Below are 26,970 nucleotides of genomic sequence, written 5' to 3' on the forward strand. Positions count from 1 at the left end.
GTGCAAGGGGGGGGTACAAGGGGGGGGTGTGCAAGGGGGGGTGTGCAAGGGGGGGTGCAAGGGGGGTGTGCAGGGCTGGGTGTACACGGTGTGTGCATGGCAGGGTGTGCAAGGGGGTGTGCAAGGGGGTGTGCAAGGGGGGGTGCGCAGGGGGGGTGCAAGGGGGTGTGCAAGGAAGGGTGTGCAAGGCAGGGGTTATTGCAGGGTATACAAGGTGGATTGTGAAAGGCAGGCATTATGTTATGGTGCAAGGCTGGGTGTGCAATGCTGGCTGTGCACGGTAGGGCAGGCTTTGTTGCCGGGTGTGCAAGGCTGGGTGTGTGCACTGCAGTACTTTGTGTGTGTGCACAGCAGGGCGTGCTTTATTGCACGGTATGCACGGCAGGGCATGCTTTATTGCAGGGTGTGCTTTACTGCAGGGTGTGCACGCTGCGGTATTTGCTGGTGTGTGCACAGCAGGGCAGGCTTTGTTGCAGGGTGTGCAAGGCAGGGCATGCACACTGCAGCATTTGCATGCGTGTGCAAGGTGGTGCGTGCGCTGCAGAACGTGCATGTGCAAGCAGAGCAGGGCACGCGCTGTGTGAGGCACAGCACGTGGATGTCTGCACGTACGTGCAAGGCAGAGCGTGCTGTGTTGCAGCACATGCCCATCTTTGCAAGGCTAGACGTGCTGTTTCACTGCAAGGGCGAGGTGGTGGGATCTGTGCTCGTGTGCAGGGATGGTGTGCTGCCTCGTGGGCGTGCACGCTGCACGGCAGCTGCCGGAGGGCAGCTCAGGGTGCCCAGCCACGCTGCTGGAGCAGGAACCCAACCTGCACTGCTCACACGGCCACCACCTCCCCGATCCCAGGGCACCTCCTCCACCACCTCCACGGTGCCATATCCCAACCCCGCTCACAGGCGACGCCGTTTTAGGACGCTCGCTTTTATTGCACCGGGGACACGGGGGGACAGCAGGGAGGGGGTCACGGCGCCAGCCCCGCCAGCCTCTCGCTGGCCTCCCACAGCTCCCAGGCCATGGCATCGTCGCGGGCCTGCGGCCACGGCTCCTGCAGGCGGCAGTCGGCGAAGTAGCGGCCGCTGAAGCGCTCGAGGCCCTCCTGCGTGGCGCAGAACAGCGAGGTCTCGGCGCCCTTGGCGGCGTCGCGGAAGAAGAACCAGGCCAAGGGCACGAAGAGCGGCTTCAGCCAGAGCGGGAGGTGGCGGAACAGCTCCGTGTTGACGAAGCCTGGGGCGAGGGGAAGGGGCAGCGTCGCAGCTGGAGCCTGGTGGGGAAGGGACCCCCCCCCTCGGGTGCTGTTTGCCCAGGGTGCTGCCCGCGCCTGAGCCTGGACTGGCCTTGAAGCATGGCCAGCAGCGCATGGCTCTGCAGTGCACGGTGCTCCGTGCGAAAAGGATGCTCTGTGCAAGGAGTGCACCGTGCAAAGGGATGCATTGTGCAAAGGGATGCACCGTGCAAAAGGCGAGCTGTGCAGAGAGATGCTCCATGCAAAAGGATGGTCCTCACAAAGGGATGCGGAAGGACACACCATGCACGGGGACATGCCATGCAAAGCATGCACTGCACCAAGGATGTTCCATGCAAAGGCTGCGCCGTGCAAAAAATGCACTGTGCAAAGGGACGCTCCATGCAAAGGGGCGCTGTGCAAAGGGCTTCTCTGAGCAAAGACTGCACCATGCACAAAGCAAAAAGGCCGCGCCCTGCACGGGTGCAACGCACACACCGCACAGAGGAAGCACCGCGGGCGCTGCGCCCGTCCCCACCCCGCTGCGCCCAGCGGGGCCCTACCTGGGTGCACGGCGTAGGAGGTCACCTGCGTGCCCTGCAGGCGCGTGGCCAGCTCGCGGGCGTGCAGCACGTTGGCCAGCTTGCTGTCGCAGTAGCCCTGGAAGGTGGGCAGGGGGCCGGGGGGCGGGCGGCCCAGCGCGGCGGGGCACAGGCGGCCGGCGCGGTGCGCGGCGGAGGCGACGATGACCACGCGGCTGGGCGCGCTGCCCTGCAGCCGCTCCAGGAGCAGCTGGGTGAGCAGGAAGTGGCCCAGGTGGTTCACCTGGAAGGTGAGGCTGAAGCCGTCCTCCGTCGTCCCCCCGGCGCTCACCCCTGCGGAGGCAACGGGCAGGGGATGGTGCTGGAAGTTGAGGGGGGGGGATTTGGGGATGGGGGGGTTCCCGTGCACCACGGGGCTCACCGGCGTTGTTGACCAGGAGGTGCAGGTGGGGCTCCTGGCGCAGGAAGGCGCTGGCGAAGCTGCGCACCGAGCGCAGGCTGGCCAGGTCCAGGGGCATGAAGAGCACCTCCGGGTTCCCCGTCTCCTGTGGGAGCAGCCGGGGGGTGCTGGGGGTGATTTGGGGTGCCCCATGGGGGTGTTTGGGGGGGTACTGGGGTGTATGGGGGGTACTGGGGGTGTATGGGGTATACTGGGGGTGCTTGGGGGGTATTGGGGGTGTATGGGGGGGTACTGGGAATACTTGGAAGGGTACTGGGGGTGTGTGGGGGGGTACTGGGAGTGTTTCGGGGGTACGCTGGGTATGTGCTGTCAGGATGTCCAGGGAATGTACCAGGGGTGCCCGGGGATGTCCCATGGGGGTGTCCTAGGGGTGCCGGGGGGGCGGATTTTGGGGGTGGTAGGGTACACTGGGGGTGCACCAGGAAAGCCTGGGGGGTGCATTGGAGGTATCCAGGGGGGTGCTGGGTTGGGGGTACTGCATGATGTCCCATGGGGTGTATCGGGGTGTCCAGAGGGTGCCCTTGGGGTGCAGCTGGGGTGTATGAGGGGCACTGGGGGGTGCACTGCGGGTGTCTGGGGTGGGCACAGTGGGGAGAGGGTGCATGGAGACATCCATGGGGGTGCAGGGTGGTGCCTGGGGCGTTACTTACTGCGATGCCCGGGGGCGTCCCCCCCCTTGGAGGGGGGATTTACGGGATTTAGGGGCGTGTGTGTGCAGGGGGGGGGGGGTGCTCTCACCGTGCGGATGCGGCGCGCCGCCGCCTCCCCGCGCAGCGCACAGCGCGCCGCCAGCACCACGCGCGCCCCGCAGCGCGCCAGGCCCCGCGCCGTGGCCTCGCCGATGCCGCCGCTTCCCCCTGCAAAGCACGGGGGGGGGGGATATGAGCCTTGGGGGGGCCGTACCGGGCCGTAGCCGGTCCGTACCGTGCCGCTCACCCGTGACGATGGCCGTACGGCCCCGCAGATCGGGACGGGAGCGGGGCTGCGCGGGGGCGCGCAGGCGGTAGCGCAGGAGCACGCCCAGCGCCAGCAGCAGCCCCGCGCCCAGCAGCGCCCACCCCATGCCCGGCCCCGGTTCCTCCGTTCCGCGGCCCTGCGCCGCCTGCAGGAGCCTCCCGGAGCCTCCCGGCCCGGCCCCGGCCTCCCGGCAGCCCCGGCGGGAGGAGGAGGAGGAGGAGGAGGAGGAGGAGGAGGAAGAGGAGGGCACGAGGTTGTGCTGCTCCGCTCGCTGCCGCAGCTGGAATTCGCCCCCCGGAGCAAGGCGAGCTGCAGGGGAGCTTTCAGTGGTTGCAGCGGGGTGGGGGTGGAAAAATGGGTAAAAAAAAAGAAAAAAAAAAAAAAAAAAAAAAAAAGAAAAGAAAAAAAAGAAAAAAGCAGGGCTGGAGGTGTGCTGCCCCCCGCCCTTAAAACGGGGAAAATGAGGTCGCCAAATGAGATCCCCCCCCCTCCCTCCCCGGGTGGTGGGCACAGAGTGAAGACAGACAGGCAGAGAACGGGATGTGAAGTATTTGTTTTTATATACAGAATACAGGAAAGTTTCTGTAAAGTCTAAAACGTTACAATTACTATGTACAGTGGAGCTAGCTGTTCTGCGGGGGGGCGGGGTGGGTGGCTTATAAACAAAAGAGACAGACAGGTTACGACAAACGAGCTGCTACAATAGACAATTTGAGGAACGTCATACCACATGTAGCACTGTACACAGCTTTAAAACATTGAAAATGCCATCACTGATGTATTTACACAGAATCCAACACTTTTCCTTATTCGAAATAAAAAATAGGATGGACACCAGGAAAAGAACTCATTTCTCACTGCCCATAATACACAGTAGCTACTTGTAGTGCAACCATAGCAGGGAGGGATGGGAAAAAATAACTGTGGGAAGAAGAGCGCTTCTTTACATTAAATAAAACAATGATATTGTATAGATTTGCTGTATGAAAACTGTATTTCTCTTTTAATATAAAACTATTGTCACTGGCACAAAATAGAACAAGTTTCTGATTATTTTACAACTGCACGGGAACTATCTGTCAGGGAGAGTCCTCGAGTCAGACAGCGGTCGCCCCTCGCTCTGACGCGTCCTGCTCTCGCTGCAGTTTTCCTTTTAAAATGAAATGTATAGTACAAATATATGTGCAAATGCCCCTAAAACTTGAGCAAAAAAGAAAAATTAAAAAAAGTTAAACGTTCTTCATTTCATGCAAACGGCGTGTGAACAGTCTCTGGGCTGACATAGAAAATCCCACCTCGGTTTGTACATTTTTGCATTGCAAGAGTCTGAGGGCGTTTCCTTGCTCCAAAGCTCTCTTCCTACGATTCCTAGGGAACAGAGTTGGACCGCAGCACGGGCACCTGGTGGGGTTTCAGAGAAAGCTTCTCCTCCAAGTCCATGTCTTGTACTAAGGCAGTGTCCCCCTTGGGCTGTTTGGTCGCAAATTCGGTAATGCTGAACACAAACTGCAGGCAGCCCAGCTTGATGTAACTGCCGTGGTGGAGCAGGGCCGTGCCCTCCCAGCCGGCCCCGCTGCCCCCTATCAAGCTGGAGCTGCTGGCTTTGCAGTTGCAGGGTTTCCGATGCTGCCCTTGTGCCTGCGAGTTCATCACAGTGGCTTCTTCATGCGGCTCCTCTTCCTGCTTCCTGCTTTTATGTCGCTCTGGAAAAAGAAAAAGCGACGTCAGGTTCAGGCTGGACGGAGCCAGGGGTTTGTTTTCATCAACGGGGGCTGCTGCTGGGGTGCCTCGGGAGAAAAACCCCGCAGCCGTGAGGCATTTGAGGCATTTCAGCAGTGAGAGGCTGACCCCAGGGCTGCAGAGGAAAGGAGAGACCCCAAAGAGGTGCAGCAGCCTCAAGGAGGAGCGACATGCAGCCGCTCCTGTCCCCCTCCAGCAGCTCCCCCCCGTGGGGCCGGCCCCGTCTCAACACTCACTTATCACGCTCTGCACTTTGGCAACAATACTGCTGGGAGGAGTGGGCGCCATCTTCTCCGAGAAGTCACACGAGTAGAGAACGTTGTCCACCGTCGTCCCATGCTCGCTGTAGTTCAACAGCTCGTAATGTTTCGTATTCTTAAAAAAAAAAAAAGGGAAGGGGAGGAATCGAGACATCAGGTCAGAAAGGCTTCTGCCCACGTACCCATTGGGAGCACTGAAACACAAACCCCTCCTCCCTACAGCTGTTGATGGTGAAATAGGAGCACTTAAATTGTGTTCTGATTCAGAGAGCAGCCCCCCAAGCTGGCACAGGGCTCGCGGCACCGCTGGCTTTCCAGCGAGAGCTGCTGCCCAGGACGCTGCCCAGCGGGCAAATAGGGCTGGGCAGCTTTGAAGAGGAGGGGGTTTTACCTGCTGCACTCGAACCGACAGATCTTTTGGAAATGGATTCGAGCTGATGTGCGCACAGTGAGCACACTTTTAACAGGCTACGTTTGTGCTGAGTGTGGCTTAGTCCTGCGCCTGGCAGGAAAGATGTGAGGCTTTGGAAAGCAGGCACACGATGATGAGAGGGGCACCGGTGTGCAGCAGCAGGCACAGGGTAGAGCAGCCTGGATTTACCGGCCTTCCACAAAGGCTGAAATGCCAGGAGACGTTACCGTGACATACAGCACGGCACGGGCAGCCTAACGCTCAGCTGATCTCTGCAGAGGACGTCGACAGTGTAGAAGAAATTCCAAGTTAGCTCACAGGAATCATCTGACAGCAAGAGTTTGTCCTCCCAGGGCTAATGGAGCTTCAATCAAGTTACAAAAACTTGCCACACACAAGGGAAGTTTTCAAGTAACCTGCTAGACTGCCAACACCAAGGCCAGAAACTGTAGGCAGAGCTAAGCAGGGGAGCTCTGCCTCTTTTTAGAGCAACCACAACCACGGGAAGCTTTCCAGGGTACAGAACAAGTTCAGCGATTCCTTCGGATCAACCGCTGTGAGGAGATGCTTCGGCTCAGATTTAAGATCTGGATCCCATTACCACGCCTGCTCTGGAGCTTGTAGTGCACCAGAGGAGCAGCTAAAGCAGTTCGTGGGTTAATCCTGGATCCTGCACAGCAGCTGGTTGACAAATGGGGACAGAAAAGACTACCTGGCTTCAAAAAGTGCTGCCACGCTAAGAGACATCTCCGGTGGCACTTTTATTGGCAGAGCAGTCTGTTCACTTGGAGAACAAACTCAGCTCTGGCCTGTAGTTAAGAGGCAACTGTAGACCTCTGTTTACACTGAGAGCTTAACTAAAACTTTAGTTAAATAAGAGGCATGAAGCAGCTCCCTGTTTTGTTCCCGCCGAGGTTCTACGTAGGCAAGTAAAGCTTAGCTTTTATTAGCACAGCTGCATCAGAAAGTATCGAACCATTTCCATGGTTGGTTTTTTTCCTTCCCCTAGATGCCAGCAGTGACAGTGCTTACTTGCGGTCAGTCTTTGTCCACGAGCAGTTAGCTCAGAGAAATCATGCTGGCAGAGCTCTGTGCTTCAGAAAAGGGGTTTGACAGAAAATGCTGACGCAGCCTTCACTGGAGTGAAACCATTCACAGCTCTGGCTCTCACTTTGTAGCCCACAAAGGGGCACCACACAAAGACAACCTGCTGCCTGCATCTCCAGCTCCCACTGCCGTGCATGCCAAGTAAAAAAAAAAAATAATAAAGGAAAAGACTCAGGCACTCACCTCGTCGTAGAATATGCAGGCGTGTTTGCCGGACACGTAGTTACAGTGACCATAGCTTGTAAGGCACACATCCATATCAGCTCCTGTCAATGGGGAGGACAAAAATGCTGGGTTTATTTCAGGGAAAGAAAACAAAAAACCTGTCAGGCAGCAGAGAACAACAGACAGAATTAAACTTCAATTAGCAAAACAACAGGGGAGCAACTGCCTTTGTCCGCACTCCCAGGACCGCATGAATAATGCTGCGATAAGCCACGAACAAAGTTTCAGTGGGGGAAGGGAGGGTTAGCTGCTGCAGGCAGGAAGGCTGCAGGGTATTTGGTGTTGTTGGGCCTTTCTGGAGTGCCAGAAGAATCTAAGCAGAGAAATAAAACCCACAAGCGGCCCTTCCTCTCAGCCAGTTAACCCCTAGGAGCCATCCTGCTGTCACAAAGGTGGAAGATTCAAGTGGATGGGGAATTTCCACCCTGCTCGTTAGCAAAACGGGTTTTCTTCAACGCCCACTTGGCAAACAAACAGGGAGGGCCGGGGAGAAGCACCCTGAATCTTAAAGGTCAGGCTGGGGAAAAAGCCACTCACCTGTCCCGATGTAGAGGGTTCGATAGCACATATTGACTGCACCCCCCAAGCCCATCAGAGGATAGAACACAGCCCGGGCTTGCACTTCCTTTCTTTGCGCTGCAAGATAAAGGGAAAGGACTTGAACAATCTTATCAGCTACGCAGGCTGCTTGACGCCAGGCTCTCCAGAAAGCACAGATCCTAAGAGGGACGCAGGCAGCTTTGGCCTAAAGGTTTCCCAACCCTCTAGGAAGGCATGTGGATTAAACATCTTTGTCATCAGGGAAAATTGTTCTTCCCGGTAACCCACACGAGCCATGCAATCGTGGAGTGAGCACAAAGGAGCCGTGCTGTGGAGAACACAAGCTTCCTACCACTAGCTTCTTTCTTCATCTCTCCCACTTTGGGTAATCAAAGACCTGCCTCTTGCTGTAAAAACACCACTTTAAGAAAATATTGGTGCTGGGGAACGTCACCAAGCGAACAGCTGAGATTCAACTTCCAGCGAAGCTGCAGGGAAACCACACGGGTTGAGCAGGGTCCAGGACCGAGTCTCCAGAGCAGCTCCCTGGCAGCGAAGTTCAAATCACACCTTCTCCCACGCCCCTGTTAACTGGGCAGAAAATCGTTTTCTGTGGGAGAGAGATCACACTCCAGACCCCACAGGCCTGCCGGGATTTCGGCAGCTGCCTTTCGGAGATAAGCCCCTTACGCACGCAGAGCCTCTTCTGATAGCACATCTGGGTGGTGGTTTTGCAGCGAGAGCGTGGCATCAAACAGAACACGAGGATTACACGAGATTGTTTGCAGCCACCTATGTCAAGAACAGTGGTGCTGGACGTGCAGAGCTTCCTACAGCCGAAACACGCAGCCTCCCATCCCTGCGCGGCTGCCCTGCACGAGTCCTTTCAGCTGCCCGGCTCTGCTGACTCAACAGGGCTCACTAGAAGTTTTAGATCTCATTTTTATTTCATCAGCAATGCTAAACAGTCAGCTGGATGCATCATCCTGTCCGGAAAGGGCCAGGGGTTAAGACAGCACCAAGCTGCCTTTGGGGAGGCAGGCTGCAAGAATTGCCAGGGCAGCACAGGAAAGCAGCTCGAAGCACACAGCCTGGTGCTGCGTCCTACAGCAGCGCTCAAAAAAGATCCACAAAGTGTTTAGAGAATGCTGCGATGCTTCAGCAGCAAGTTAGCAGGCAAGCACAGAGTTTCAGAAGGCGGTTACTGATTCTAGCAGGCTTCCCAAGACCTCATCTGGGATATTTAGCCCCAGGTCCATAGCAAAGGGGGAGCAGGCAAGTGCTCCTGTGACAAGGCTGTCCGGTTAGTGCTTGAGAGCAGATTAACCCTGACTGCCTGCAGAGGACCAGGAAGCCACGATCCCCGTCCAGATTTAGGTGTTAGTAACGTTCGTAACATAAACCAAGTGACCACAAACAAAGCTGATGCCAAACTCAGGCCCGCTGAGATTGTTTTTATTGCTATAATTTGAAAAAAAAAAGTTCGGCAGAGGGACCCGAAGGAACTTCTGGGCAGTGGACAGCCAGAGCAGGAAATGCAAGGAAAGGAGCCTGAGAGGTGGCAGCAGCCAGAAACAAAAGGAGAGTGAAGATCTTCAACGAACAGGCAAGGGAGTGCCAGAAAGCTACGGCTCAACCCAAACCGAATGCTCTAGGGCTGCTCTTACCTTCGATGTGGTTTGCCACAGGAGATTGCTGATGGGCACTGACACTGCTTGCTAGAGACTGAGCTTTGGAAGGGAAAAGCTGATGTATTCTCTGCAAGGCCAGAAACTTGATCAGCTGCTCATCCAGCATGTTTATCTCAATCTCTGTTAAGAAACAAAAAGCAATTAGTCAAGTTGTTCACCGACAGGGCGCCACCTGAGCCGCGCTGGATTTAACCATCCCGTTTCCAAGCTTGCCATTTCCTTCTCCAGCGAAGACTGCCAAATCCTGCAATACAAAACGTTACCTACAGGCGCCCGGAGACTCCACACCAGCATCTCACGTGAGGAGAGCGTCGGCTCCGGCTAGAAAGCTACATACAAGTCAGGCAGCAAGCACGAGTTCAGGGCAACGAGGACTGGTAAACTGAAAATCTGCTGTTTCAGCTCAGAATCAACAGGTCTGCAGAGGTGGACATTGCCCCTTTTGGCAGGAGGCTGGCTCCTTCATTTCCTAGCCAGAAAGGCTGACTCTGTGCTGTAGAAGAAAGCAGCAAGCACTTTGAGGCAGCTACACGCTCGTTCTTGAGCCACGCGCTTTCAGAGCGGGGTCAATTAACCAAAACAAGGTAATTCAGACAAGATTTTTAACCAGCTCGAAGGCAGCTCTGCTGCTGATAGCTGCGGAGTGTTCCCATTTGCGAAGCGCCACGGAGATCTGCCTTCTGGTAGCAAAAGCAGGCTGGCCGACCTCTTCTTCACGTCGGCAACAGTTCAAGCAGCAGGCAGAGGAAGCAGAGCCACAAGGGCCTTCCCCGAGAGCAGAGAGGCAGCCCGGCCGAGGGGAGCAGTCGGGGTTCACCCAAGAAAAGAGGGTGACCACGCCAGGAAGGCTCTTGTTCAGAAGCAGGCGCTGGCGACAGCCTGCCGTGCTGGGTAGCAATCTCCTCGTCCTCGCGTCGCTCCGCTAAGACTTGGCATTTCTCGCCAAGTGCCACAGAAGGAAAATGAAAAAAAAATTATGCCAGTCTAGGGGAAGACTGACAGAAGCAGAAATCAATCGGAAAATTAACGGAGCCAGTAAAGCCTCACGACCTGGGTGTCTGCTCGATTGCAAGATGGGGAGCTGTGGGCTTCCTGCGCGTCGGGAACCCCTCTGGGGTGCAGGCAGCACCAGGGCACGGCAGGGCTGCAGGTTTCTGCACGCGGATCCCACCTGGAAAGCAGCCCGCGCAACAGCACTGCGATTGTTCCCCAGAAAAGCTTCAGGCAGAAACACTTCATTGGCCTCGCTGCCTTGGCAACGCGATGAGCAGGGAAGCGTGTGGTATTTCAGGAGAGGTATATCCAGCCCCTCCCTCACCTGACTGCAACCCTTTCATCTCAGAGCTTCTCCTGAAGCAGAGCCTGGACGCTCGGGAAGCAAACAGGCAGGGCTAGCAGAGACTGAGAACGAACTAAATACTCACCGCCGTCCACAAACGCTCTCAGGGAACTGCTGAGGTCCAGCATAGCTGCGGAGTTTGAAGTGAGTGATGAGGGCAGAGTTAAAGCGCTTCCTACGGATAAGGTGCTGGGACTGACCTTACCATCTACAGAGAAAGATGGTGCAGAGAAGATATGTCACTGGGACGTTCGCGAGACGCGCACCCAGCCCTCAGGCTGCTCGCGGCTTCCACGCCGCTCAGAATGACTAATTCTGCTCGGAGCCACGCTTTGAGAAAGGCCCGAGTTACAGGCCCTGGGCTTCCGTCCCCTCGCACAAGGGTTAGCGTGTGCCTCGAATGCAGGATCAGCTCTCAGGCTCCGCACCTAAATATTTAAGGCTCTGCTCCCCCGTACGAAGGGGCAGCGATGAGAGACTGCACGTGATGTCATGCTACGGAGACTGGGAAGACGAGCACCGGGCCCCCAGCAGCTCCAAGAGCTGGCTAAACCTTTGCCAAGTAGCTGGTCTAGGCCTGAACATGCAGAAAAAAAAGCACAGTTGCTGCATCCTTCTGATTTCTGGACGATTATCAGCTCTGGGTGCAGTGCGCTGTCTGGTAGGAATGTGACAGTCGTTTGCAGAATTTATTATCCACCAAATAAAATCCCACTGCCTCGGCGGCGACTGCACAGCCGAAAGAGGCAAATGCCAGGAAGCAAAATCCCTTTAACGCATGGTCGATAGCAGTTCTTCTCAAGCTGGTCTGCTTAGAGCTATGGTAAGCCTGAAGCTCATGAAAAAAAAAAAAGGGTCACGAATCATTTGGATTCCTGTAAATTTGCACCCACTTCACAGACCACCATTTCAGACGTTTGGAAGTAGACGTGTCGTGTTAGATGTAGCCTATCTGAAAGCATTTACGTCTCTCCCAAGAGAAACGGCATCAAAATGACGATTTAACGGGCGTTTTGGAGACCCCAAACTTCACGCTAGAAGAAATTTAACATCTTAAGTAGCTGCAAAATGATGGAGGGTTTGGTTTGCGGTGCTTTTCAAGCCACAGGCAAGAAGCTTCCTACAGCACAGTCCCTCTTCTTCCACCTAAGGCCCCCCCAGCCTCGCACGTCTAAGCAAGGCACAACCTAGAAGCCCTAGGGTAACTCGGTTTGCTTGGCAGTAACCGGGGAGGCCAAGTGCTCTGGGAACTGCTTCCAAACACGAGATAAAAGCCAGAAGCTGCCTGCAAGAAATTGTTAAAAGAACAATAAAAAGACGCTGCCTGCGTTGCCTGGATCGCTCCACCCAAGCCTGCCACCGAGCAAGGACTGCAGGAGAAGTGCCACACAGCTCTGGCGCTTGCTTTCCAGCCACTGCTTCCAACCCAGCCCGCGCAAGGGGCCAACAGCTTGAGGTTAGAGCTGCTGGGGTGAAGGGAGGAGGAGAAGGCTTCAAGTGAAAGCTTATTCCAGCCAAATTTATGAATGACGGGCAGTTACTCCCGCCCTCACCTACCAACATCTTTGACTTGATGGCTGTATGCTGATGAATGGGTGCACGAGCTTCAGCAGTGAGGTTCTGGGGTGTAGCTCGGGACAGAAGCAGCACACCCAGCCCGTAACCCCCCCGCGGGAGCAAACTGGCAGGCACTGAACACGCCACAAGGTCCCAAACCCACGCTGAGGCTGCGCAGCTCAAGACTTCTGATACCTCTGTATGAGAGGACGCAACCATCACCAGAACAGAGATGAGAGGTGCAAGAGAGCTGTTCTGTGAAAGGCCTGCCTCGCCATCAGCCAGTCCTTCAGAGCAAACAGGCAGTCTTAGAGCAGCTTCAGAGCAGCTCTGTTTAGAGCAGCATCAGAGCAGCCAGCTGTTGAGATGGTGAGACAGCAGGATTCACACCCACTGCTGCTTTCCAGAACCAGCTGGATCTATCATCCTGCTTCCTAGGACAGAGCTCCCCGCTCAGGTACATGCATCCCGTGGCTCCCATGAAGGGACCTAGGACACAGAAGACCAAAACCTCCCGCTGCTTTCTACAGAAAGCCAAATTCCCCATTAAGCAAGGGCGTGCTGCTAGAGCCTCGAGGTTAGCTCGAAGGCGTTCTCAGCCCTGGGGGGCCAAGGTCAGCCCCTGGGTGCTTACCTGAAGGTGGTGCTGGTGAACAGAATCTGTTTGTGGACCCGACAGCTGAGATCCCGTCTCCTGCAGCCTGGGGAGGGGTGAGAGCCCTGGTGGCAGTCAGAGGGGAGCCCACGGATCGCAGGTCTGCCGTCAGCGGCGGTCCTATCTGCGTCTGCACATTCTTTCTTTGCAAAGTGCTGGTGGTGTCCAGGCTGGCACAGGAGCTCGATATGGAAGTAGGCATACTCGTGACCGGCACAGAACCCCTTTGTGCACAAGAAACGGGTCCTGCGACGTTCTCCGTTTTGACGACGGTTCCGATCGTGTGATTCAGAAGTCCACACGTCGCTGGGGGCGTGAGGGGCCTAGGCCACGTTTGCCGGTGAGACAAAACAGGTATTGTGTTAGCAGATCCGATCAGCCTCTGGGAGTCAGTCAACTGTGCCGCAGGTTCGGACGAAACGCCATAGAAATGAGGCCCGTTGACTTTCACGTCAGAGGCTGTCGGCCCGTTAGAAGTCCCGCAAGAAGACACCTTCTTGGATTTGTCTATACAAGAGCTGCAGTTGACATCTTCCTGTGACAAAGTCTGCTGGGATTGCGAGGAGCTCAAGGAATTCTGAGTGGTAATCCCTGAGGTGCAGGATGACATGGAATAGAGGGAAGGTGTGGGTGCCTTGTCAGCTGCCTGGTAAGGGTTGGCGAGTGCGCCGTCTGCCACGATAACAGGCTTAATATCAGCCTTCTCTGTTTGTTCAGAGTCCCAAAGCGAAGTCATCTGCTTAGCAGATAAATGTTTCAATATGCTGCACTGGAGCGCAACAACACTACAGAGCCACTGGGAGGAAGAAAAAAAAAAAAAGCACGTTAGCTCCACAGGTAGACGGTGCTCCAAGCCTCAGCCACCCCATCGTCCACCCAGCCCGCAGAAATCCAGCTGCCTGACTGCTGCAGACCGCTCAGCATCTGTTCTGGTGCTCATCTAGCACCAGGAGAAGACTTAGTTCAGACATCCAAAATTAAGTGCTGTTTATCTCTGTGCTGGGGACAGCACACTGAGGAGCTGAGATTACAGGAGAGGGAAGGCAGCAGACAACTGCTCCCTCCCAGACATTCCCCTCTCTTCGCATTTAAATCGTTGCAAACTTTTCAGCTAGTTACGTACGTATTTTCCACTGACATGGGCTTCTCTCCAAACAAAACCCTCTAGCTTACCGTTTCACGCTGGAAAGAAATGCTGATTTACCTCAAGTAATTGGGAGCCCCCTGCTTAGGCAGGGGTGGAGAGCACCTTTTCTTTTACACCAGGTAGAAGACGACCAAAAACCTTAAAGTTTTAAGCTTTGTGACAAATACCCACACCCAAGCTAACAGGAATCAGACCACAGCACTGATTGCAGAGCAACGTGCCTTCGCGTTGCTGAATCCAGCAAGAAATTTCATGCAGGACTTGAACACTCGCTTGACCTTGATTTGAAAATCTAAGGCTATTGGTAATAAAAAGCAGCCCAGAAACGTGGCGTTAACATACAAAAGTGTCAGAGAGCAGCCTTACATAATTGAAGTGGAAAGCATTTCCCCTCGGCCAGGAAATAAAACTGACATCTAGACAGAAAGCCCTCAACTCCACTGTTCAGACCAGAAGACTATCTCACCACTTTCCTGAAGTGTCAGACGAGGAGCTTTACATTTCAGCTGCAAAGCCAAAATGAAGTTTTAATGGGCAAAAGTGTCAGAACCAAGACGAGCTATCACCTTCAGACGTACGATTTTGAGACCGGTTTCCTAGACAACTGCTCTGATCACAACTGAAATGGAAGAGGACCGTTGTACCGAAGCGACTCCAGACAGAGTCCAAGCATTTTGACTTCATTTACCTCCTGTTGTTCCGTCTGGCTGGCTAAGTGCTCAGTGTTCAAAAGGTGCTTCTGCAAGGGTTCCTCGGGGATCCCGTTACAGATCAGCTCGCCGTCTCTAATTGCTGCAGGCGCAAGTAACGGGGGCGGAAGCCGGTATTGGGACTTTATAGCATCAGGAACCTACATTGTAGGGAAAGAAGATGACACATGAGAACAATTACTCAAGAATGACTAGTTAAATGAAGTGCCTAACCAGCACTGCGCTTCGTGTTTGCAGCTTTCTGACCCAAAGGAACCCTGCAGACAATACATTAGAAGTTTCAAGTGCCGAGTACTTTAATTTAATGCAACTATGCTGAAATTAATAGGTTTCATTCCCTTAGGTCAGGCATGACTTCAGCACAACGTGGTGGCTCCAGCATAAAAAAGTCACGCAAAGAAAAGGCGAGGTAAGAAGGGAAATGTTTAAAATACCTATATGGCGTTTTTCAGGCATTCTGTCAGAAAATGTTTTGTGGTTTAACAGGGAACAGGCGGCAGCCCAGATTCTGACTCTTAGTGCCACCTTCAATAGGTTTGTGTTGTACTTCTCATGCTTTTTTTTAGATTTACAGGCTCGCTTCTAAGAGCTGAGCGTTATGGTTGCTGGAAAAAGAGCTTAATTCCTATGCGTAGTGAAATGCAAACTGCTCTGACTGCCGACTTCCAGACCTCTCACCACACGTTTATTCAGACCCCACCTTCTTCCTCCTGCCCCAACAAGGCGATCCCTATGGGGCATGCTGGCTTCCCTTCCAAACTAAAGCACGCGCGTGGTGAGTTCTGCCAGTACCTACTTGTTGACACTCACCTTCAAACCCTTTCTCTTCACTGACTGAAGAACTCTGCGATTCGGAGGATGTTTCTTATGGATTCGGTTTAAGAAATCCACTTTGACAACATGCTGAGATATGGTATCCTGGAACCGGTCAAATACTCGGCACCGATTACTCAGGGTCAAGTTCTTCTGGTTCAGCTGGGTGATCAGATAATGCCACAGAAGTTAGGGATCTGCAGGTCACTAAGGCACCCTAAGACTCTCATAACGCCTCGTAGCACTGGCAGTACAGCATCAGCTCAGCTTTAGACTATTCGCTTCCTGCGGCACTAACCCTTTCTGTTAAAGGGCGCATTGCTGGAGGTGAATACAAAAGCACTTAGAGGCCTCCGAAGTAGCATCAATGCTCTCAGAAGCAGTTTCTCTGGGCACAAGCCCTTTGTTCCAGCCCCCTGTTTCCTGAGTATTTAGTCTCAAGTACAATGCTCTTCCACAAATGAAAGCTCCCGCTTGGAATGAACGCTTTTTGGGTTAAGCATGCAAAGAATTACTTCCCCTATTTGTAGCACTGTGCTGCTTTGTATCACAGTTCTGGAAGCTCATCTAGATCTTAAGGAGTCCAGTCTGAAAACTAGACAAGCTGCCAGTGAGTCACAATTCTGAGCTGTCAGCTTCAGTTACAGGAAGGAGTTCCCCCATCTTTACATTTTATTGCAGCGAGCAGCATCATATTCCTTTGGAGAACGTGTTGCTTGCAGCAGGAGCTTTACAAGCGTTACAGGGAGCAATAAGAGCTCAGAAGCTGTTTTACATTTGTTGTACTTTGTCCTTTAATGGACCTGCCAGGTTCCACTCCAGCATCCGGTTACCATACTGCAATCATAGTCCTGCTTACCACCACGTGCTCTATGTGATTTGGGCACATCCATCTACCCAGAGGCATGGCAGTAAGAGGTGGCTCCAGACAATCCATGTGGAACAGGAGTGGGCAATAATCACACTGAATGAGAGGCGCCACTCTGCAACTCCTGCAAAGAGAGAGCCATATCTTATTTCCCACGCAGAAAGCAGAGCATTAACTGAACGTGCAGGCAAGCTCGGCTGACCACTTCAGCTTATCTTTCCCCACCAACTCCCCTGCGCCGTGTTACTTGCATCTAAAATTAGGCTTCAGATTTGTAACTCGATCTGTAAGGACCTTCTGCAAGACCCACTCAAGGCAAAAGGACTTGCCCATACACGAGGGTTTCTTGGTTCAAAAGAAGTCCTCTGGCAGGAAGAGATCCCGTTGCTGGAAAGCTGCAAGAACCTGTCCGAGTCACGTAAGCAAGTTGTCAAGTTGACCTTGTGCGTTAGTTCTGAATGGCTTCATTTAGGGCGAAATGCAGAGATCCAAAGGAGATCTCAGATTATCACAATTTTCCTCAGACAAATCTTGACTGAAGCCGGGACATTTACTTCAATAAGCCTGAGATGTTCTCAGAACAAACCTCAAATGCCGGAAAGCTACCACCCCCACTGCTCTGGGTTCCAAGAAGTCTCTCTAGAGAAGAGCCTTCTCTCTAAGAAGTCACTCTATGACAAAGCCATCAGCCGTTCCCCACAAAAGCCCGAGTCTCCAGCTAAATTCCAGAAACTCACCCCGACTGGGTTCCTGAAATAAAGTTTTTTTGGTTCTGCTGGCATTTTGAGTCAGGATTTATCGGCACATTTATTTCTGCAGTTATAAAAGAGCATAGCAGTATTTTATACTAGTTTTAAGATTTACTATTTCAGCACAATGCTCCTGTTTGCCTTGGGCTTGTATCCCTCTGTAGATTTCTATTTCCTAAAGGTCACCTCCTCACATATCTCCTTCACGAACCATAAACAAACATCTCAGTTGTCTAAACAACCATCACTAGAAATCCTCCTTGCAGAAAAACACTGAAGGCAAGATGGCTCGCTCTTTTCAGGCTTCACTTTAAGACCTTTACAGCCATGCAGGACTGCAGTAGCCACACCTCTACCTGTCACTAAGCGTTTGTCATTTAGCAAGGACAATTATTCCTCCATTTGTTTAGAGGATTGTAAGCAAGTACTACTGACAGGGAATGGAAAAGGTAACAGTTTGCTTTTTTCATCAAGAACTTTGATCCTGAAGGGTGCAGCTACACCAACGGGCTTCCCTGGAAGAGTGAGCTTCCCTGGAAGAGTGAAGTACCTGTTGCATGTGAAGCAGACTTTGACCGGCAAGGGAACCAAACCATTGTGGTCTAACTCGTGTTGTGCTTTCTTGACATTCTTTCCTGTGGTTTCTTCCTTTCTCCTCCTCTTGCTAGTACCTGAAAGTAAATTTTAAAAGGCTTTGGGTTACCCACATAGCAGAGATTCGCTTCCTGGCAGATACATATAATATAAGCTTCTCAGGCAGAGGCAAACAGAAAAGGCAGGAAAGAACTGCTTAAGGAGCCCTTATCAACCACTAAATCTAGAGTCAAGTGACAGAAATGGGCGTTAAAGGTAGACACACTTTAAGCTTAACTTACATGATGTCACTGAAACAATTACATTGTGATTTGACTAAGCTATCGTACCAAGAGTCAAAATCAAATATTTGTACAACTGGAAAATTGATGATCTAGATCAGGCTGAATACAGAAAACATGTTTCAAGGAGGTGGAGCTCCCAGCAGTGTCCCCACCGGGGAAGCCAAGAGGTCACCTGCTGTTGTATGAGGACCAGTGGCACTTCTACACTCTGTTTTCATCAGAGAGCATCACCAAAACCACAACTAGCAAGGAGCAGAGATGGGAGAAAAAGCAAATTAGCAGCAGGATGCAACTGCAGACCCCTTTACCAACGCTCACCTGGAAGTGCTGTGGTGCAGGTCAGTTCATTCGGCAACTGGAACTGCGTTGGGTTCCTTTCCATGGCAGCAGCAATAAGAAGCTCAAAGGGTCGCTTCAGCTGGGGCTGCCCACAGTCCATTTCTGCAATGGCAGAGTCATCATCCACGTCAATTATGTCCTCATCGACATCATTCTGTTCCGAGTTGGGGGTCTCGGTGCTGGCATTGGATGTGGGAGTGCCAGGCCGGCTCGCTCTCCTTTCCAAGATCCTGGCATGCGCATTAGCCCTGATGCTGCTGCTAGACCTGTCCAAGAGGTCTGCGTCACTGGTTGGGGAGGTGGTCCTTTTCCCAGATTTGTCCACCAATCCATTTACCTGCCCCAGCTCTTTCTTCTGCTCTCGCTTCTGCACGACATGAATAGGCAGGCTTATCATGGAGGCCACAAACAAAGCACATCAACCTTGACAAATAAGCAATCGAAGACAAACAGCATCTGAAAAGGCTTCAGCCACTTACTACGACTTCCCCCGTGAAGTCACCACAAAGCCTTGACCTAGCAAAAACAATTTGCTTGCAGCTAACGCCCAGATGACAAACCAGCTGAAGAGAACCAAGCATAGGGAGGAAAATTAGCATGTCTCTCCTTTCAGGACAGCCGTATTCGAGTCCACTTCAGGACAATGTTTCACAGCCTCTAGCCCTAAACACTTGTCAGATCAGACAACTCTGTTTACTTTGCTAGCCAACTCTGAGAAACTCCATAGTAGACCATTCATTGTCGACGCAGTCTATTAACCCTGGCAGTGCATCCGAACCCGTTACAGAACAAGGAGGTCAGCTTGAGAACACAAGCACAACGTAAAACCAACACACTATCTCTTGACACCAGGACTCTTGAACAAGGTGGGCAGAGAGGACTGCAGCAGAGGAAATCAAAACATTGCAGTCACTGAGAGATCCATTTTGCAAGAGAAGGGGGCAGCTGCATGGCCTGGTACGGGCACCTGAACTGCTCCAGTGCCAGCATCACCCATCTACAAGATCACTATGAAATGGTCTGTAAAAGGAGAGAAGTGCTATCACAATTTTTAATACAGAAAATTCTTTTCATTGGTGTTGTGGTGTTTGTTTGTTTTTAAATTTGGTGACCTTCCTCTTTGCTGTTAGCAGATGACTGAACAGTACCCTGGAAACAGAACAAGGAAATAGCTTCGGGAACAAAAGACTGAGTACAGAGTTTTTTTCAAATCTGTTTTGGGTGTCACTTCAGGGGAACAGTTGCTAGTTGGTTAGTACAGTTTCTAAACCCTCTGTTACGCAGTCTTGCGTACTCACAGTAATAAGATATTTACATTGTGCAAGACAGCTTCCTGGAGAAAGAGTATCAAGGAAAAAAAGACAAGCCACAATCTTGCCCAGTCATCTCCTCCCCATCCTGTTCAACAGCCCAGGAAATCACAACTCACTGTGATTTCACCCTCTGCTGATGTGAAACTGCTGTGAAGTCACACTTCTGAAAAACACACATTAACCAGAATCACAGCCCTGATGCCAAAGCTACATTATCAGGCCACCTGTTTGACCTGAACACAGCTCACCTCTTCCAGCATGAGAACCCTTCCCTCTGTGCCTCAGTTCTCCCTCCCTTCCAGAATGGGAGAAAAGGAAAGCAGGTTAAAAGGCACAGCTTGACACAAACAGAGCAGGCACTTCGGTTTTGTGGTTCTTAGTAGCTACGTTAAAAATACCCGGACAGCCTCATCAAGACACCTTGGCTTTCTTGCAGCCTGTTCCTAACAAAGCCCCCTTTACGACTCTAAGCACAAAGAGCAACTCTGGTGGTGTGTATGTTCACATTAAGGGGAAAGGAATTTTTAAAATAAAGGGTTCACATTTCAGATGGACAGTCGGAAGGGCAGGGAGCACGGTTGTTACAAGAGACTTTACCTTTCGGCGCACAGTGCAGCGGTGACACATCCACTCCCCTGGAGGCAGCATTTCCTCACTGAGTGGAGGGTTGCTAGAAGAGAAATGAAAAGCAAAGCTTTACTGTTATTTCTGGAACATCTCATTTACACGTAGCTCGAGTCAGGGCAGCTCTGTCACCAGTGACGTTAGTCTTCCATGACACCCATCTCCACGATGCAGCACGCTCCATGTTTTTAGAGGACAGTCTTAGAATTGAACAGCAAAGATATACGGACAATTCATTTGCGTGCCATACATATACCTCCCACAACATTAAATCCACCTTAAATAACTTGATTACTTGATGTAACACTACACAGATCCCTGCGCAGCAAGCACAGTCATATAGCGAGGCATTTCTAGCCCTTGAATTTGCAGTGTGAGTGCAACTGAACAAGCTGCCGTGAAGCCTACCCACTGCTTCTCATGTACTCCATCCCTGGGCAAACTAACTTCATGGTGGAACCCACCTTCTATCTTAAGACAACCCAAATACTCTTACAAGTGTCACCATATACAGCTTGCCTTGGCTACGAAGCACAAGATGCATCCTACTCATATGGATTTGCACTTACTATAAAGGCTGTATCACATCAAAATGACATTCCCATTTTGATTCTAGAAATAAACCAAAGTAAATTAGAAGAAGGAGCAAGGAAGACTATTTTGAGAAATGTTTTTTTCCTCGGTTAAAGGCAGAGCAGCATATGTTAGATGATACACTTCCCTTACAAATCCTACTACTAGCTCGAGTACTTTCCAACACCTCTTTATCATGAAGTTTTGTTATTTCAGCAAACTGCTGACTCTCGCAGGAAAAACATCCACGCTGTCAGATAAACAGCTAGTTACCACGCAGCACGGCTTTAAGATGTGCTTGAAAGAGTCCTGCCCATTGATGCTAGAGATAATTACACAGGAACTCCGCAAAGCAAGTCCTGTGCTGTGTGCTCAGCGGATGCACCAGCACCAGAAGGACACGGAGGCTCCTTTACCCACGCCAGCATCACCTCGGCTATGGCAGGCCCGACAGGGTTACACAAGATGACTGCTCCGTGGCCACACCAGCGAGGAGCTCGCAAGGCCTGCCCAGGAAGCCGTGTGGGCAGCCAGACTGCAGCCTGCTCCAGGAGACTTGTTCCTAGCACATGGAAATCGCACAGGGTCCCAGGCCGGGCTCCCACGCTTGAGCTATAAAAACAAATACGTTTCCTTTGTTTAGGCACAGCCCCGACAAGCCTTGCCCCGTGCGCGCTGTCGGTCTGACAAAGCCACCTCAGGTGCCACAGCCGCTGAGGGCCATGCTCAAACTTGAGCCACTTTGCCTGGGTGACCGAGGGAAGAACCAAACCAGTATCAGCCGCGGCATTTCTGGTGTCAGGCCCCGGGGAATTCAGTAGAGCCAACACATCTGGCAGCCATTTTGAGGAGCAGCGCAGGGTTTTGGAGGCCTCGGTGTTCCAGCAGGCTCCAGAAACGCCGCGCTCTGCCCGTGCACAGAAACATACCTGCAGCTTCTGTTTCTCATTTCCTAGAGGGCTTGGATGAACAAGAGATCAGGCTCTGGACAACAGCACCAAAGCCTCTGCCACCGCCTGCTTTACACGAAGCCTCAGGTGTTTGGCTGAAGCAGCGACTCCCCCCCCGCTGGCCCACGCTAATCTCCTGCTAACAGAAGCGTGGAAAGGGGGCGGAAGGAGCAGAGAGGAACGAATGATCCCCATGTGCTTGCTGCAGTGGGAATCCAGGCTCGGCCCTTGGGCCCCGAAAGAGCTCAGTTTTACCCCTGCTGGCAGCAGGGCTCATAGGCCTGCAGCCACAGTCAGTACACATCGCCCAGCCCACCTCCGCCTCCCCTCCCAGCACCCCGGGGAGGAAAAAAAAACCAAAACCACAGCCTTTGACTTGTTCGAGGTGGATCTGAGCCCTCTGAAGCCGCCGCCGAGCGTGCCTCAACTCCTGGAAACACGTCTGCCCCATTCCAACGCACGCGCGGCCTGCCAGCCGGCCACGCGCTGCCAGGTGCCTCCGGGCATCTGTTTTACCTGCTACCTTCGTCTGACGCGTCTCACAATGAAACAATTAATACCACAAGGAATCCTGAGAGGTGCCTAGAAGAGTCAGGACGGGTTTCTTGTTAAATGCGTGCATTATCCTCGCTTTTTTTTTTTTAATGTTTGAACTATCTGCTCGACAGCCACGGGACCCTGTGTACACAGTGCCCTTAGGTGACAGCTCACCCAGAAGGATTTACAGGAATGCTTCTTCCCAAAAGGCCTGGGAAGGAGGGGAAAAGACGAACCTCAGAGCAGCAGCGAGGTTTTGGCTCTCAGACTAGCCTCCTGAGGTGTTTTTTTTTTTGCTCGCTGTCAAGGCCTAACTGCTCCAGCAAGTGTATTAAAAGACTGATTCTGCTTCTCCTGGTTAATGAACTGTTCATCAAGGCAGCTCGCTGCACTAACAAAGACTGATGAATGCTGTTCCTGGACTGCTGGCCTCTCCGCACGGAAAGAGCATTTCCTGGGTCTTCACATAAAGCCAAGGAAGTGCTAAAGAATGCTGTTTTAATTGACTAGTTATGACCGCATTCTTCAACCTTTTACTGTAAGCATAAGAGAAACTCATTTTTAAATCCGACCAAGACGCTTGATCTTCATAACCAAGGTAAGAATTAGCACTTTGGCAGGAACACCACGGCCGCTCTCTCCCTATCTTTCATACATTCATTAGCATGCAGGTCTCCAGCCGCCAGTGTTTGCTGCCAACATGACCTGTAGCTGCACAGCACCAACTTTATCCTCGCTTCCAGCACATCTCCTTTGAACCACACACCACTCCGTTGTGCTGCTCTGCAAAATTCTGGCAAACCCTCGCTTCAGAAAGGTCCTCTCCTTTTGTCATCACAGGCAGGAGCGACGACCGGGGCTATTTTACCTGCAGGGTTTAGTCTGACCTGAATCAAATCTGCTCAGAGGACAAACACATTTCTGAATTTAAGACAAAAGACAGATCCAAAAAACAGAGCCTGACTTTCAGAGTTAATATCCACACAAACACCTGGAAGAACAACTCATACATAGCCTCTAAAAATTACAGGAGATGTTCATCACTGCCTATTCAAAAGCCACTACACCGATCGCTTTACATAATACTAGTCCGATAGCTTTTTTTTTTATTGAAAAAGCCAAGTAGCATCTCTTGAAATTCACACCAGATTTATGTCTGCAAGACTTGCTTTTGCAAACTTTTGGACTAGCTCCCGTGGTCTCAGTATTATGCAGAGCCTCAGTTAAATAAAATTTAAATAGCTATGATGAAATCAAAAATCTTCAAGAATCATCTGTGTGTTAGGAGTTTTTAATCAAGCAAACAATAGCACGACGCCACTCAGCTTTTCAATTTCACACTCTGGAGCTCTCATACATCAGATGCCCGATGTTCATCTAAATCCCAGAATTACTCTTCACTTTGCTGACCTCAATAAATAAGTAAACACGCTCAAAGAATGGCACCTTTCTCGATGCAAGCCGGGCCACAGCTCTCAGAGGGAGCATTACAGGCAGACGGGCGCTTATTTACACACGGCGTGCCTGGTGGCCATCTTGCGTCAGAGGCACGTTGACGCCGCGGAGCGCTCGCCCCGGACCCACCGGGCTGCAGGCTGCTGCTCTCAGGTTGGGGTAACGGTGGCAGGAAAACAAGCCGGCATCCTGAGGAGCTTTCTGCAACAACTTGCCTTTCATTTCAGTTGTTTCAGCAATTGGGCTTAATATTTTTGCTGTGCAGTGGAAAATAGTAGCCCTGTGAAAAAAATCTAGGTAAGATTTCTAAGTTTTCTGTCCTCAGAAAACTTCCAATTACCTTAGCAAGGCTCAACGACAGGCTCGTGATGAAGGATGCCGGTTACGGCTGCCAGAGGAAGAAGCGTTCGGCTCTTCTCTCGGGCTCCTATTTATCCTCATGATGGATAGAGGTACAGCTGTTCTACCGGCTTCATAAAGAACAAGGCTCCCTGGCTTCCTACGGCAGGGCCTCAATGGCAGCCCGAGCTAAAACAAACCAGGAAACCAACCACGCTGCCTGCGCATTACAAGCGCCCCATTGAGAAACGGAGAAGGTTGCATCACTGACACATTCAGTCCTCTGAAGCAGTTTTACTGAGCCCAAGTTCCACACTTCTGCTCACAGCTGCTCCCAAACCCTGCAGGAGGACACCTGGGACGCAGCGCTTGCAGCCTCTGCCGAATCTATAAAACCCCACAAAACGAGGCAGCAGCTGCAGCCTGGCGTAGATTCTTCCCTGCTGCAGCTCCTTTACCTTCCTACTGCAAGTCTTGGAGCAAAGAAGAGTTTACTATTTTCTGTGAAGAAAGAAGTGAGGCTTAATTACCTTAAGATAATTATTGGGAATACTGTCAGCTCTCCCTTCCATTCCGGCAGAATCAGTGGAGGTCTATAAGTTCTTCAAACTCCATCTGCTCATCAAGATGAATAAAGTCCTGACACTCAGGAGTACAAGAACAATCCTCCCGATGAACACACGGATTTCTCAAGCACCAAAGCAGAGGCCACCCGACTTCAGACAAGCACAGCACGATTTCTGTTCCTCGCAGACCTCTAAGCATGACCCAATCATGTTAAAATCAACGGAGTTTTAGGAGCTTTCTGATCTCGAATAGGCTCACACATTGCATACGTTATACCTACTTAAGGCCAGCAATTCATATTAAATGCAGAGCATCAGCTGTTGTACTTCTGTATCGGTGGTACAGATTCCCTTCCCCTGAGGGAAGGAGGAGAAAAAAGCTTAATAGCAGCCAGCCTACGTTTGTTTACATTGAGGTGGAAGCATTGAGCTTGTATGTAAAAAGCAAGGAGAGGTGTGTACATCCAGCAAGGACACCTGGGCATCACTGGGCAGGTCAGTACATGATTATTTCGGCTGCCACTAAGCAAGGAAGGGAAGTGAAGTGACCATTTCACACGTCACAAATTATACTGTTACAGGGCCACACAGAGAAAAACGATGCATGCAAGGAAAGATGAAGGTGCCCTAACGATCTGTCCACATGCCAGGACAAAAACTGAGCAAGACTTGAACCCTAAGAGTTTAGGACATAAGAACTGCCAGGGATGCTATGTCCCAAAGTGTCATTCACTGCGTGCTTCTTGCATCCTTCCTCACACCACTCTTGCCAGCCTGGTGCTGGCAAGAGAACACCAAGTAGACCTTGTGGAAGCCTGCGTTATCTGCCTTACTTCATCTCCCCTCCTCTTCATCACCAGTGCTCCGGCCCCTCCACGTGCACGTGGGCACCCCTTAGGCTCTCAGAAAATCGGTAAAGTTCTCTCCAACACAACATCTTGGGCCCGACAATCGGGAGCATCCAACAGAGCGGTTAGGCTGCACGTAAAAATGTGACCGCCCAATGCCACGGGTTACTTCTATTCATAGAAAGAACCTGGCCTAGAGACCATTCCCCAGACAACCCATTAGTTATTATCCTCATTAACAGCTGAAAAAAAAACCCACAACTTCTTCCTTTAATTTAAGGGGTTGGATTTCCATATATATAAAAATAAGCACGTATCTGTACAAGTATATGAATAAAAAATACGTATATCACACATGCCCTCTAAGTACTTTTTTGTTTTTAAATTAGTTTGGTTGGTTTCGAACTCTGATATTTGGGACATACCTGCTAGCGAGCTGTCTGGCCTTGTATTTATAACCAGACATCAGAGAAGTCAAGAGGAAGACTTGTTGACTTTGGAAAATTTGGGTCATACCCTGAAATTCAGACATTTTGCACATCCCATTTCTTTCCTGCGCAGCGCTCCTTACGCCTGTACCGCAGACAATAGCAACAATAGCCTGAATTCAATGGCCAGATTCATTATTAAGTGTTGGGATCTTTATAGCACCGTCTTCTTAACAGATTAGAAGTCATCTCCTCAAAGCTGGATGACACACAGGGCAGCAACAGGGAGAAGAAAGAGGGCCGAGGAACAACACAGCTCTAGCGAGAATCAGTTCACCCCATCGTGTCTCTAAAGAACAATCAACGAAGAGACAGCTCTGGGGGGGAAAAGAAAATCAAAACAGGTTGGAGAGGTTTCTGAAAGGTGAGCACATTCAGCCCTCGCGATACTGAATGCGTTCAAAGGAGACGGGGCTGAAAGGACGGAAGCAATAAGGTGGCAAAGGGAGAGCAAACGAAGGGAAAGCAGAACATCAGAAGAGGCTGAAACGCAGGCCCATAAAAGCAAGGATACGAATTTGCTTTCACACGGCCGAGTGCAGCGTAATTCTGACACCTACACGGGGGCTAGGTTTTCCCGAGAACGCTGGGGAGGAGAGGGAAACGAAGAGCAATAAAAATAGTTCCCCCCCAACCCCAACAGAAAGAAAAAGCACAACCCAAACAGCAACCTTGCGCCGGGGTATAAATCCTTCTCTGCCTTTTCCCCATCACCTTCATATCCTGCTCCTGTTGCTATTCTAGACTGAGATCCCCGGGGGGTTCACATGACGCCCTGCCCCAAGTCAGAGGCTGTACAGGCAGGTGTTTCACACCAATCACTGCCGCTTGCCAGAAATTCAGCGTGGGGTTTTCAGCCTGCCAAATTGCATCCTCAGGCCACTGCTTTCCGCGGGGTTCAAAGTCAGTAATCTCCAGCTCCATCTAGTTTACTTCAAGCGACTCGTGCAGAGCGGACGTCAGCAGAAACGGGTCAGAGTTGGGTTCAGGCGCTAGATTTCCCCCAGCTGCCTCAGACGCTTTTTGTACTCGAGATCTGATGCGCCAATGGAAGAACAATTT

At 51.7% G+C, this 26,970-nt stretch overlaps 2 protein-coding genes across 4 annotated transcripts in view; both read right to left on the reverse strand.

Moving 5' to 3' along the window:
- Positions 1–909: 909 nt before the first annotated feature.
- DHRS13 (dehydrogenase/reductase 13) lies at positions 910–3,397 on the reverse strand. Its single transcript, XM_035343378.1, has 5 exons — positions 3,165–3,397; positions 2,967–3,085; positions 2,190–2,313; positions 1,790–2,101; positions 910–1,228 (listed from the first exon to the last, which is right to left on the reverse strand). The coding sequence occupies exons 1-5, from the start codon at positions 3,289–3,291 to the stop codon at positions 966–968; spliced, it is 945 nt and encodes a 314-aa protein (XP_035199269.1). The 5' UTR covers positions 3,292–3,397; the 3' UTR covers positions 910–965.
- A 329-nt stretch (positions 3,398–3,726) lies between these two features.
- The window catches only part of PHF12 (PHD finger protein 12), a 38,227-nt gene continuing 14,983 nt past the window's right edge, over positions 3,727–26,970 (reverse strand). Inside the window, exons 4-16 of one of the 3 annotated variants that reach the window (XM_035343363.1) lie at positions 20,126–20,198; positions 18,195–18,582; positions 17,549–17,669; positions 16,241–16,373; positions 15,379–15,543; positions 14,547–14,708; positions 12,691–13,507; positions 10,585–10,707; positions 9,137–9,280; positions 7,467–7,565; positions 6,888–6,970; positions 5,162–5,300; positions 3,727–4,888 (exon numbers count right to left, since the gene is read on the reverse strand). In XM_035343363.1, coding sequence (XP_035199254.1) covers positions 4,554–4,888; positions 5,162–5,300; positions 6,888–6,970; positions 7,467–7,565; positions 9,137–9,280; positions 10,585–10,707; positions 12,691–13,507; positions 14,547–14,708; positions 15,379–15,543; positions 16,241–16,373; positions 17,549–17,669; positions 18,195–18,582; positions 20,126–20,198 — 2,782 coding nt within the window. In that variant the 3' untranslated portion in view covers positions 3,727–4,553. The remainder of the gene's footprint in view (positions 4,889–5,161; positions 5,301–6,887; positions 6,971–7,466; positions 7,566–9,136; positions 9,281–10,584; positions 10,708–12,690; positions 13,508–14,546; positions 14,709–15,378; positions 15,544–16,240; positions 16,374–17,548; positions 17,670–18,194; positions 18,583–20,125; positions 20,199–26,970) is intronic. The other 2 variants (XM_035343365.1, XM_035343364.1) reach the window with 2 other exon arrangements.

The sequence above is a fragment of the Oxyura jamaicensis genome, chromosome 19 (assembly GCF_011077185.1).
Source record: "Oxyura jamaicensis isolate SHBP4307 breed ruddy duck chromosome 19, BPBGC_Ojam_1.0, whole genome shotgun sequence".
Classification (NCBI taxonomy): Eukaryota; Metazoa; Chordata; class Aves; order Anseriformes; family Anatidae; genus Oxyura; species Oxyura jamaicensis.